Source organism: Linepithema humile, chromosome 3 (genome assembly GCF_040581485.1).
Source record: "Linepithema humile isolate Giens D197 chromosome 3, Lhum_UNIL_v1.0, whole genome shotgun sequence".
Taxonomy (NCBI): Eukaryota; Metazoa; Arthropoda; class Insecta; order Hymenoptera; family Formicidae; genus Linepithema; species Linepithema humile.
This window is the reverse complement of record NC_090130.1, coordinates 23,430,403-23,442,830: the sequence shown is the minus strand read 5'-3', so window position 1 is coordinate 23,442,830 and position 12,428 is coordinate 23,430,403. Positions and strand designations below refer to the sequence as shown.

General features: G+C 35.7%; 1 protein-coding gene across 1 annotated transcript; it reads left to right on the top strand.

Annotated features, from left to right (window-relative positions):
• Window positions 1–2,582: 2,582 nt before the first annotated feature.
• LOC105668674 (photoreceptor-specific nuclear receptor-like) lies at window positions 2,583–7,586 on the top strand. Its single transcript, XM_067351526.1, has 7 exons — window positions 2,583–2,725; window positions 2,936–3,051; window positions 4,538–4,723; window positions 4,793–4,909; window positions 5,235–5,401; window positions 5,743–5,989; window positions 6,324–7,586. The coding sequence occupies exons 1-7, from the start codon at window positions 2,595–2,597 to the stop codon at window positions 6,551–6,553; spliced, it is 1,194 nt and encodes a 397-aa protein (XP_067207627.1). The 5' UTR covers window positions 2,583–2,594; the 3' UTR covers window positions 6,554–7,586.
• The last annotated feature ends 4,842 nt before the right edge of the window (window positions 7,587–12,428 follow it).

Here is a 12,428-nt window from a genome sequence, read left to right as displayed (position 1 = left end):
TATAATTAGCAATTCTTTTTTTTTCTATGTAATTCTGTAGTGCGTAATTTCTTCTGTTATAATGCTGATGGCAAGACGAGGAAGAAGGATTTAAATTGATGACGACAAATTGCAAAGACTGTAATGTAGACTGCAATCATACGTAGGCCAAATTAAGAGGCAATTGTAAACCAATCATTCTTTATATTCCTCTTGTCGCTTTATGCGTATTGCGTTGCGTATCAGCTAAAAAAATTCAAAATGAAGACAGAGTACATAAAAATTTGTTCATAGAATTCGTGTGGACGCCGGTCAGACATTAATAAAAAAAAATGTCTCTCCTTCGGCAATCTTCAGCCACCATTTGACTACCGATCATGATATTGACTGAAAAAAATATGCTTCGTACATGCATCACTAATATCAAAAGATTATTTCTAACTGGTAGTATGTAAAAAGATTTATTCCATTCAGAGAATTGGTTTGTTCTGATGAAAAAGTCATAAATTGAATTGATTAATTTTAAATAACTATTACATAATGCATCGTAGAAGTCTTTTCAAAACACAAACTCAAGTGCTCGCACTCGTATAGAAAATTTTTCCTCAGGGAAAGAGTCAGATTGACCGTCGTAAATTGTTGTCGCGGAAAAGACGGCGGTCATCGGGATAATAAAAATGTTATGACAGACCGAGGCGCTCTCGCATGAAAGGAACCGTGGCTGCCGCTTGGTGCGGCGAAGGGCGGACCATCAAGAAGTCAGCCCTTCCTTCAAAGAGAAAGAGAGAGAGAGAGAACTGATACGTACAGTTCCGGTCTACTCGGGCGTGAGGGTGCGGCAAAACACTGGCATCATCTTCGTCAAGAATCCATCAAGCGGCGGCGGGGCGGCGGCCGATGGGAGCTGGTGATGGTTTACCACCGCCGCCTGGGCGATGCTCTCTACATCGAGGGGCGCTGCATTATTGAACCTGGGAAACGATCAGGTGGCCCGGGCGCCCATCAGGTCCGTGACGGGCGGCGGTTGTAGAGGGGAGAGGTAGGCAGGAAGGCAGGCAAGCAAGCAGGCGAGAGACCGGTAGCCCTGAGGGCCTGCGAGGAGACGTAAAGTCACGGGAAAGAGGGGTCTATGATACCATCGCTGCTGCCGTCGTCATCGAGGGGTTGCTCGGAGGACACGCGACCTCCTGGCTCCTCGACTTTGTGACCACGCGCGCGACAACCCGCTCACTGTTTCTCTCTCTCTCTTTCTCTCTCTCTCTCTCTCTCTCTCTCTCTCTCTTTCTCTCTCTCTCTTTCTCTTTTTCTCTCTTTCATTCCTCGATTCTGCTTCGGCCATTACGCGAAGCTATGGCGCAAAGGACTTGGCCTGTGTTATTTCACTTTGCATTCCTTATGCCGCTTTATGCTTATTATGTTTTTTTAATGAGCGTAGTCGGCCGCACAATCATCGTTCTTTCTTATCCTTAAGCGTAGTAGGTCTCTACAGAATATTCAAGTCGTTTTTACAATTTTCAATGTTTTTTTATTGAAACATTGTTGGGATGTAATTATACTAGTAAACGAACACTCTTAATATATTTATTTAAGATTGCAATATCAGCTAAAATTCATTCAAAATAAAACACGGAGTAAATAACTTGTAAATTAATCGAAAAATCGTAACTGCTTCATATTTGGAGTAAATCATAAAATAATCTGTGAAATTTTCATCATTTAAACTTTCTTGAATAAAATTTCAGCCATTAAATAAAACAAGACGTCGATTGTGCGATATGATAGAAATAGAGAAATAGCTCGTTAAGATAGTTGGCGGACAGATATGATTGATCGCGCGTTTCCTCTCGCTCGCGTCTTCAATATTATCCGCGTTGCGAACTTAAAGCTGGAAAACGAGCAGCGATCGAATAATGAACAGTGCGAAATCGACATTGTCGCACGAGCGATATTTAGCAATCTCCGCTGTCACGCGTATCACGTCGTGTAATATGTAAAGTAGCGCGGTAGATTCTAGCTTTTTCTCTCCTCTTCCTCTCTTCACCATCAAGGTTGGCGGCGACATTCGCAATATGACGAGAAAGTCGCGTAAGCAAATTACGGATAATGAGGAGAAAAGCGCTTAAGTCTTCGTGTATGCACTTCTCGTCGCATACATAATGTAGCGCAGCTTGTAGAACACTACGTCAATGACTCATCGCAATTGCCGAGAAAGCTTTCTGACTTCGATCGTCTCGACAATGTACATGTTACCACCACGTCGTCACTTTAAAGCTCGACTTTCGCATATCGAGTAAATGTCCGCGTCAAGCAGTGAATTTCGCAACGCGGGTCTATCACCGAAATCTAGCATGCTAGCAAGCGTACGCACCACGTAGCAATTCTAGCAGACGTCTCGCATTCAATCTAGTAGCGAAAAATCGCACCGTGTTGCTAGCCTTAAATTTGCCAATAATTAAGTTGCTACAATTAAGCTATTATATATATTCAATTCTTATCAATTATATATGTATATATACAATGTGTTATTTCAACTAAGAATTAAACACTAAACGTACAGCCAATATGCATAATCTATTATTAATTCACGAAATTGATTTCAAACAGGTTGATTAAAAATGGAGGAAAACGGACGTGGGGAAACGCTGTGCAAAGTTTGCGGAGACAAGGCATCTGGGAAGCATTACGGAGTACCGAGTTGCGACGGATGTCGCGGTTTTTTCAAGCGGTCTATCCGCAGGTACGCGAGGTAATTAACTTCTCATCTAATTGAGCCGTTGAATTGTAGAAAAAAAAAACAAATGCTATTTATTGCACGTATCATTGCACGCGAGACATGACTGCGTTTTTTGATAAAAAATATGAAATTTATGCGATATTATACTATAAAATTACTTTGTGTATAAATGTTGAAAACTAACTGATATTAAGAGTTACCTGTGAGGTCGTGTGTGTGTAGGAATTTGGACTATGTGTGCAAAGAGAACGGCCGTTGCATCGTGGATGTATCGCGGCGCAATCAGTGTCAAGCCTGTCGCTTCACCAAGTGCCTTCAGGTCAATATGAAGCGAGATGGTACGTTCTATTTTGACAGCGATTAATTTTCTAAGATAAATGTGCATTTTGAAAACTGGTTGCCAGTGTGTTTTATCTCAAAAAATATTTTTTTTTCATAAAATCTCAAGTTTAATTTGTAATTTTGTGACGGTTGTTTTCGTAACTTCCTAAATTAGTTTCTTCCTCTTCTGTTTTTTTGTTAAAATTTATTTTTAATGATAACACATGTTTGTCTATCATTTCGGCTCTTTTCTTTAAAAAATATATACATTGTGCTGCTCCGATTGCTAGGGCCAGAGAGCGGTACTCGACATGTTTGCGCGGAAATATCCAACAGAGTGGCTGAGCGTAAGAGATGTATTCTACTTTCTGACAGCCGCAGAAGTTTCTGGAAGATGACAGGTCGAACTTTAACAGAATCAAAACGTTTCGGCAGTTGATTGCGACGCGAGGTTATCATGTCTTTTTGTTATTATTATTTTCAAAATAATTTACGATTTTTCTGTTTTTGAGCAAATCAAAATTAAATTGCCGATCAGACATATATCTATTAGAGAAATAACTTTAAAAAATAAATAAAATCTTTTTTCAGTTTGATACAGTGTAAAAAGACGATGATAGAATTGTGATCTTCCATTAAAATTAAAGAATGTTATTAATTTTTTTCAAATTTGATATTTTTCTTTCGTTAACAACATAAAACGACATTAAACAAACACAACATTAAAGCAGTGGATTGTTTGTGTAATCATTAATAATATCGATCTTCGCATGCCATTCTGGATTCAGAATAAACTTTTCATTTTTTGTCGGCACTCTGAAGATGTGCTCGAGCACAACAGAGCTTTCAGATAACGCGTCTCATAGAATATAATAGAATATAATAGAATAGAATATATCCGCAAAGTGTTGTGGGTTTGATAGTACAATGATGTGACGTCTCGCTCGATGGAAAGAAAACGGTCTGGAAAAAGCGAAGTGTCCACATACTCACGTCCATATGAAACTCTATATTTCTGCTTACCCCGAGCGCGACAAGATCCGGTGGTGAGCAGTGTCAGAAGCAGCCTGGCGTTCACAGCTTTTGTAAACACCTTCAGCCCCCTTGTGCGCCGAACGATAATCCAAACACTTGATTGCTGAGATATCAATTAGCGAAGGGAGAGGCGGGAAGGTGGCCATTAAAAGGCCACTGCACTTTTTGAGCCTCTCTTTTCCTTCCCGTGCACACACAATCATATTTGTTTACCATTTTTTTATATTTTTATTATCGTTGCGCACTATTATTTTATTTTGTATTTTAGCAATCGACTCTAAATTGATTAGAAAATATATCGTTAAAAGGACACTTTGCATCTATCACTTCAATTTAAAATTCATTAATTGGATAGTATGTAAAATCGAAATAATAAAATATATAATTATCGAATAAACAATATCGATATAAATATTTTGATTTACATTTCTGTTGTGAACGGAATTTTAATGGTACCGTTGTTTTTAGCTGTGCAACACGAGAGAGCACCAAGGAGTACGTCTTCTCTTGTTGCAGCTGCGAGAAGAACTCCTTCGGGACTTTACGCAGGCATTCCTAACGTTTATCATCCCGCAGGCAGTACCTATCATCCTCTTCTATATCCCGCATTGTTTCCCTTCAAACCTACGGTACCAACATTCACTCCGTCAGTTGGTAAGTAATAAATGTATTATTAAATCGGTATTATTTTTTGTAATAAAGTATTGCGCTACCTTTCATTAGCCGCACATTTCTTGCCACGACCGTCTCCAGAATCCTTGTCTATGACGAACGCTAAGGAGGACGAAGTTACCAGCTCCGAAGAAGCAGCTACTGTCGACGTCAGAATCGAATCGAAAGGTATAAATTAATTAATATTTTAAATCTTTAACCCTTTGTGTGCGCTTCGAATTTCACGCAACGTTGACAGTACTTTATTTGCCGTAGAGTTGATTCAAGCGCATACTTATAATTTGTATTACGCATCTCATATTTATTAATTAATGTATTAAGAAAGAAATATCACATAACACTTTTTTTTATAATCAATTATTGTATGATAACTCTTAAAGTCAACCAGGTTGGCACTTGGAGCGCAAAGGGTTATTACTTATGTTATTATTTTTTTTCTGTTCGCATATGTAGTAGAAAATCTCAACAAGTTATTTTTCTCCATTTGTTGCAGAAGAATTGGCGAATACTCGTCTGGCGCCTCCAGTTATCACTTCCATCCCGTCGGAATATACCGTGCAAAGCTTATCCCTTCTGCCGACCGAAAATATCTACGAGTTCGCGGCGAAGTTACTTTTCTTTGCTGTGAGATGGGCGAGAAGTATACATTCCTTTCTGCAAGTAAGCAAACATTTCTCTTATCTTTTAAAATAAAATATAATAAAATTAAGTAAAAAGAGCGATAAATAAATTGAGCATTGATTAGATATATGTATAATATTAACTGAAAGTTGTTAAAATCTAAAAAATTTGTTGTTTATTTTATACTAAAATATCAAATAAATAGCTTTGAATTATGTGCGGTGTTACAATGTTACTAAGATCAATTTTAACACTTTTTGATTCGAGAAATCTACGAAAGTTTTAAGATTTTGTCAATATTTTTCTATTCTTTAGCAATTTAAAATAATAAAATTGCAAATTAATTTTATACTTATCATAATATTGTTCTTTCTTACAAGCTCCCTTACAGAGATCAAACTATCCTTTTGGAAGAATCGTGGAGCGAGCTGTTCGTACTGACAGCCGCGCAATGGAACTTTTCCGTGGACGAAACCACCCTTGTACCCGTAGATCTGCCGATGGAGCGAAGGGAAATTCTTGTCGATAAAGCGAGAAGATTGAGAGAACTCTTAACAAAATGTGCTACCTTGAGAGTGGATCATTCGGAGTACGCTTGCTTGAAGGCCATAGTTCTTTTCAAGCCAGGTGAGCAATATTATTCATGAATTAAAAAATATTCTATAACTGTCGTTAGGTCGCGCCTGTTTATACTTAATTCACTATTTTACATTGACATTTTATACAAATATATATAGTATATATATTGCGCGATATATACTTATATATATATATTATATAAGCTCGTATTCTGATAAAAAAATATGCATTGTCTTATACCTAATATAAATTTTGTTTAATCGATAAGATGTTGATAAATTAAGTAATTTTCTAAAATTGATTTTGAATTTATTTAGTTGATTATAAAATTTGTGATGTTTATAAATTATTTTTGAAACATGTTTTTTAATCGCTCTCGCAGAGTCGCGAAACCTCTGCGAGCCAGGGCGAGTATCGGCATTGCAGGAGCAAACGGTCGCGGTTTTCTGCGAGAGGGATGCGCGCAGGGTGGGCCGACTGTTGCTGCTTTTACCACCGGCGCGTGCACTCTGCCGCGTTACCCTGCACGAGCTCCTGTTTAAGCCGACGGTCGGCGATGTCAGTGTGGAACGATTGCTGGGCGACATGGTCGGTGCTCTCAGACCCGTCTAACTATTGTTTCCTTGTAAGCAAAGCAAAAATTCGAGCCATCGATAGTCGCAAAAAATATCAACATTTTTTGCATTTTAAGCGATTGTGGATACAAAAAATAGAATTTATATTATCCTTATTTATATTATACAAAATAATTTGATTGAATTGCTTTATTTAAGAAATCGATTTAAATTATTTATTTTCGGAAAATAATCAATGTCGAAATGTTTAAAAAAAAAAAAGGATTATCACTGGAATATAATCGTTTTTAACGCGATGTCGTATATAAATCGCATAACGGCGTTAATTACTCTGGTTATCATTAAAATTATTCAAGATTATAAACGTGGCAGCAGGCAATTATTGTTATTGAGATCGTTATTATTAAAATAGGATACGAGTTGTTGATATGGAGATAAATGAGAAAATGAGGAATCACAGAAAGATGAATCCTATTTTTATTTCCATATCTCAGAATATGAGATTGAATAATATCCTAAGATATCGAATCTAGTCCAATTGTAGATTTCCTGCTTCTTTCTAAGATAATATTCTTTGATGAACTAATCTTCAGTTAATCACAATGAATTAAATATTTTTGCTTCATGTATTTTGTATTATTTTATTTATAACCAAGATTATAATCTAGAAGAGAATCTATCCAAGTAAAGTTAATTAGCTTTGTGTGTCTAGAAAATTCTAGATTCCAAAATTAATAATAGATAAAATGGATAAACAATAAGGTAATTCTTGTTGCAAACTAGCTTATCGAATTATGATACGTCGTATTCGTGCCGATAAAATACGTAACGGAGTGATACATATAAAAGGGTGCTGTCGATAAAATGGAATTTCGTAAACGACAATTTTCCTGACTGGAGTATTGATTCGCAATAGGTGCAACCATCAAATACACACCATTCGGGTTTGAGTGTCAATTACGTCGATTCTTTACATCTTCTTTGTATGTGATAGATAACTATATATAAACGGGCTTTACGCAATGTAATATTTATGCACCTTAATTGAATGGCATATGTACATAACTGTCCTAGATATAAATAGTGACGTCGATCTGTAATGTATCGTAAATTCAATGTTATGTGCATTAAAGTGGACGGAAATCTATATTTGTGTAATTAATTATTTAATGAATCGATCAAAGATTCTGTTTATATTTCATTAGTCCAGCTATTAGTCAGATATATCTTTGAACAAAAAGAAAATAATTATAATTATCTTCATGTAGTGTTCACTTTTTGCTATCTAAACCGAAAACTACTGTTTTATGATAATTAGAATAAATTATTTTAGAAAAGATATACTTTTTTCCGTAAATATTTTTGTGCAGACTGTTTGATGAATGTAACTTTCTTATATTAACAATTTAAATTAAAATTATTGTTATAATACATATTTCAAACAAGATACTATAAAAATCTTGATCGCGCTAATGTCATCTCTGTATAATATTAATTCGTTGCGCTAGATTAAAGACTGTTTATTGCAATCAAATTAATATTATTAACATTATTTTTAAAAGTTACTCTCTTTATGATAAGCGGAGATCAAGCTTTCTTAGAAAAGATGTATTCATTTTTTTTCTTTCCATACATTTCTTTATAGAAAGAATATGTAAATGATATAAATTCTTTCGTGCAATTAAGAATTTGTGTTTAAAAGAAAAAATTTATTACAAATAAGGGAACATTAATTAAATATCTATTAAGTAATAGTTAATGATCATTTCTCGTTTTTATTTTAAGATGAACTCTACAAGAAATATTTTACCAGTATTTTTTAACGACTTACTTTAGATTTAATATTCAATTTGAGCTCATTTCATAAATCATAAAAAATAAATTCAAATAAATGTTAGTTAAAAAATTAAATAAAAATAGTTACATAAAATTATTCACGCAACATCAGAAACATTAACACGATAATACTAATAAAAAAAAGATGATGACGAGAGGACGGTACACATACACACATAGATCTTTTTTTTATTAACTAGAATAATTTATTTTTTCTCATGGTAGAAAAAGGAGAATGTATCTTAACTCACGAACTGCATTGTACTTATATATATACAATTACATACAATCCTCAATTGAACGTTACACATAAACTCATTACACATCGATTTCTCATTACTTCCTTGTCCTCGTGAATGCGTTCCCGAAAGAAAGAACTGCTCGCTATATTATCCGAAAATATGGTTGGCCATAGTTTCGTGGTTCTTAGCACGTGGGGAAAGTGATTCCGAATGCAAATGTCATTGTGTGTGGTGTTGTGTGAACTTTTTTTTTCTTTCCGCGCGTGAATTGAGAGAAAGGAGACAGAGGGAGATGGTAGAACAGAATTCACAAGAGGGAAAATAGAGAACTGTGAAGAAAGTTTTCGTACGAAGAAGCTGCGCGCGTATATCTGTATACGTGTCGTATATATCTGAGATTAAGTGTGTGCTCACGTGCGCGTGTATGTGTACGTGTGTGTGCTTGCGGATGGAAGGATTTTCGGATGGGCGCATTCCCCGATAGGAGCATTTCGTGACGTGACGGAAAGATTTCGAGGCTCTCATTAGTGTTATCTCGTCAGCAGGTATTTCCGTCTGCCATAATCGGCGCATTAACCATTTTCGTTCGTGTGTAACCATTCTCAGACAATTAAGATTATTAATAGCAAGCGGTATAGCTGGAAAAAAAAAACGAAACATACTTGACCGAGCTAAACGATGGACTGAGAAGTTGTCGATCACAATTTTTTATGTGACAGAAATACATTTGAATAGAGCGGTATATATTGAAACAATTGTTCGCATTTTTTTAGATATTTTAATGCGATATCTTGAAATTTTTTATATAAAATATTTTAAAGTCTACAGAAATCTCTATTTCTTTAAAAAAAAGTTCAAGTTTTTATGTAAAATTAATCAGATTATTATAACATATTTTTGTTAAGGATGTTTTATCTATTTTTGTTCAAAAATTATTTTTTTTTTAAATTATAAATTATGTAGAATTGTTTGTACACCGTTCTCAACTTCAAATGTATCTCTCCCTCACTTCCGTTCTGCCCCGATTCTTGCTCGGTTATTTTGGTCGTGTCTCTTCCATCGTTTTTAGCATTAAACCGATATTACTTGTCTTATGAACAAACGAACAAACAAAGAAAAAAACCAGAAAAGAAAGAAGAGATTTCTCTTCCGGAAAATATACTGAGTTTACCTGCTCTTTTCCGTGATCCGTCGGTCGCTTTTTTTATCATATACATATATATATTTATATACTGTACTCCTTAGTAGCATTTTTTTAACGCGCTTACATTCAAATAGACTTTTATTAGAATTACACAGTTAATGATTTGCAATTAAACCTGATTCACCTGCGTGTGCCCGTTATTTCCTCGTTCATCCATTACACTCTCACACTCTTTCTCTCTCTCTCTTTCTCTATTTTTCCTACGATAACCACAATTTTTTTTTTGTTTTTTTGCTTATGTGAGGAATTGTTCTCGTTCTCGTTCGCCAATGCTCGTTCACGCGCACGTTCTGCCTCGATCCTCAATTCTGTCGAATCAGCATCAATCGGTGTGATTGTAACAATAAAGCAAATTAAAGTCATTAACAAATGATAACTGTCTATATTAGAAATAAGAACACGGAATATTTACCGCTGTTGTGATTTCGTCATTAGATTGTATCGCGATGTAATATTTTTTGGCTCATGTCATAATTCAACAGACATTGTGCAATTTTGTTAAATGCAGGACAATAATACAGTGTCTAAAATGCATCTAAGTTTTTAAAAACGCGCAAAATTTCCGCAATTTTTCGAAATAAGATCAATCGAGGATCGGAGGCTCGCAGGCGCGTCAACGTTACAAAAAAAGAAAAAGACGCGTGTACATCTGTGTTAGCGTGAATCTCTCCTCTTCCTGTTTCACTGTCGTTAAACGCGCAACGAAATATCGTCGACGCTGTTTACACTTCCTTTTTTTTTAATTTTTTCTTTTTTCACAAAAGATGAAAAAAATGAGACAAAGAACAACACAACGGCATTTCTTACTATTCCCATCCTTCATTTTAACACTAATATGTAAAGACAAAAAACTAACAGATTTCGGCGTAATAACAAATCGCCGTTAGCCAAAGATTCGGTAGAATTCCGGGAGAGCGAATTCTGACAAAGATTTTTGGGACATCTATTCCCTTTTTTTTTTTTCACGCGATGAAGGTCTCCGCCTTCCGCGGCTTTTTCCCGGAACTTCCGGACGAGTTGGCAAACAGCGAAATATAACAGGTTGTCGGCTCTGACGATCGTCATTACGGGTTCTCGATGGTCTCCTTCATTTTGAATCGCAATTTATCAGTAATTATAATTATAGATATATAAATGTATCTTTATGCATAGAATTTTTTCTCTTCCTCTTGTTCTGAAAACTTTAATAATAAAATATTCTCACAATCTTCTTTTTTCTTTAGAGAAGTACAAAAAAGATTTTTTCTGTCATTTTTTTGAGAAAAAGGATTTTTTTATCCTTCTTTCTCTAAAGAGAAAAGAAGATTTGTTGTCATTTTGTTAAAAAATAATAGATTTGTGAAAATTTCCGGAGAATTGACACAACTTCCAATATAAGCGCAAAAAATTTGGCAGTGATGTCTCTCCTTATTAATATTAGTTGCATTTATAATTCATTTTCTGCAGTTATTTTGTAATTCAGAGTACAACATTCAGTCTCCGGAATTCCATGATAATATATCCGATTCAATTATATGAAATCATCGCTTATCAAAAATATTCACATGATAATAAATTCTATAGAGGGTAAAGAAAAAATTCTGCGATTAAAAATGTCGGAAATTGTCAAGAAAAATCCGCAACTTCGGCGATCTTATACTATATACATTCGCGAAACGGAGCACACCGAGGAATGTCGACGGCCGAAAAAAAAAGGATATATCGACTTCCCAGGAGTGCTGCATTCCCCCGACAGAGCACGCGAACGCAATAATCTATTATCTCATAATTGTTTATCATTGTTGCTACGCTCGTGTTTCAATCTCTATTTTCTATTGTATGAGAGGGTGGTGGGGTAGGGGTTTTTTTGCCTGTGTTATTAGCGTAATTGTCGCATTTGTTGCCTGTTCGTTCTATTTTACACCGATGCGTTCTGCGGTGTATCCGAATCGCGATTAATACACCCGCCGGCGCGATGATAAACGCAGAATTCGCGTTCCGGAAATAATTAACGTTACAATGAATCGATAATTATTACAGACTCATTATGCAGAGGAAAAAAAAGAGTATCTCAGATTCTTCGTGAAATATATCGACGATATCGATTAGCAGTCGCTCGCGAGTTGGAGCTTCATCCCCGGCAAATTTTTCACTGATACTTCATTTGTTTCTCTCTGATGAACCTCCATGCGAAATGGACGAAAGTCGTAAATTTGCATCAGTTACAATAAGTATTTCTCAAGGGAAAAATTTGCCAACCAAAAATACAATTCGTTTTTAAAATTTTACATCAAACCTGATTAAGTTTGGGCCGCGTGTCAATCGCTGTAACATTATTCATTCTTGTGTATTCAAGTGCATCGTGTATCTCAGCGATACTAAAATAAATTTCGTACTTTCCACGAAGCGAAATTCTGCGTTGCATCACGCCGAACGGCTTACGCCCGTTTATTAGTTTCAGAATTTGCGAGGTAGTTTGCATGTAGGCGCGTCGCGACGCCAGGCGTCTCGACGTCGGTGCTTTTCATTCCCCATTGGTCTATTGTAACAACTATTGCACATATATGATTTGTATATAAATTGTGTGTAGAGAAATCGCGTGATACTCGATCGATAATAAAAACAAAGGTTGCGTAGAAAGACTTGGTTCT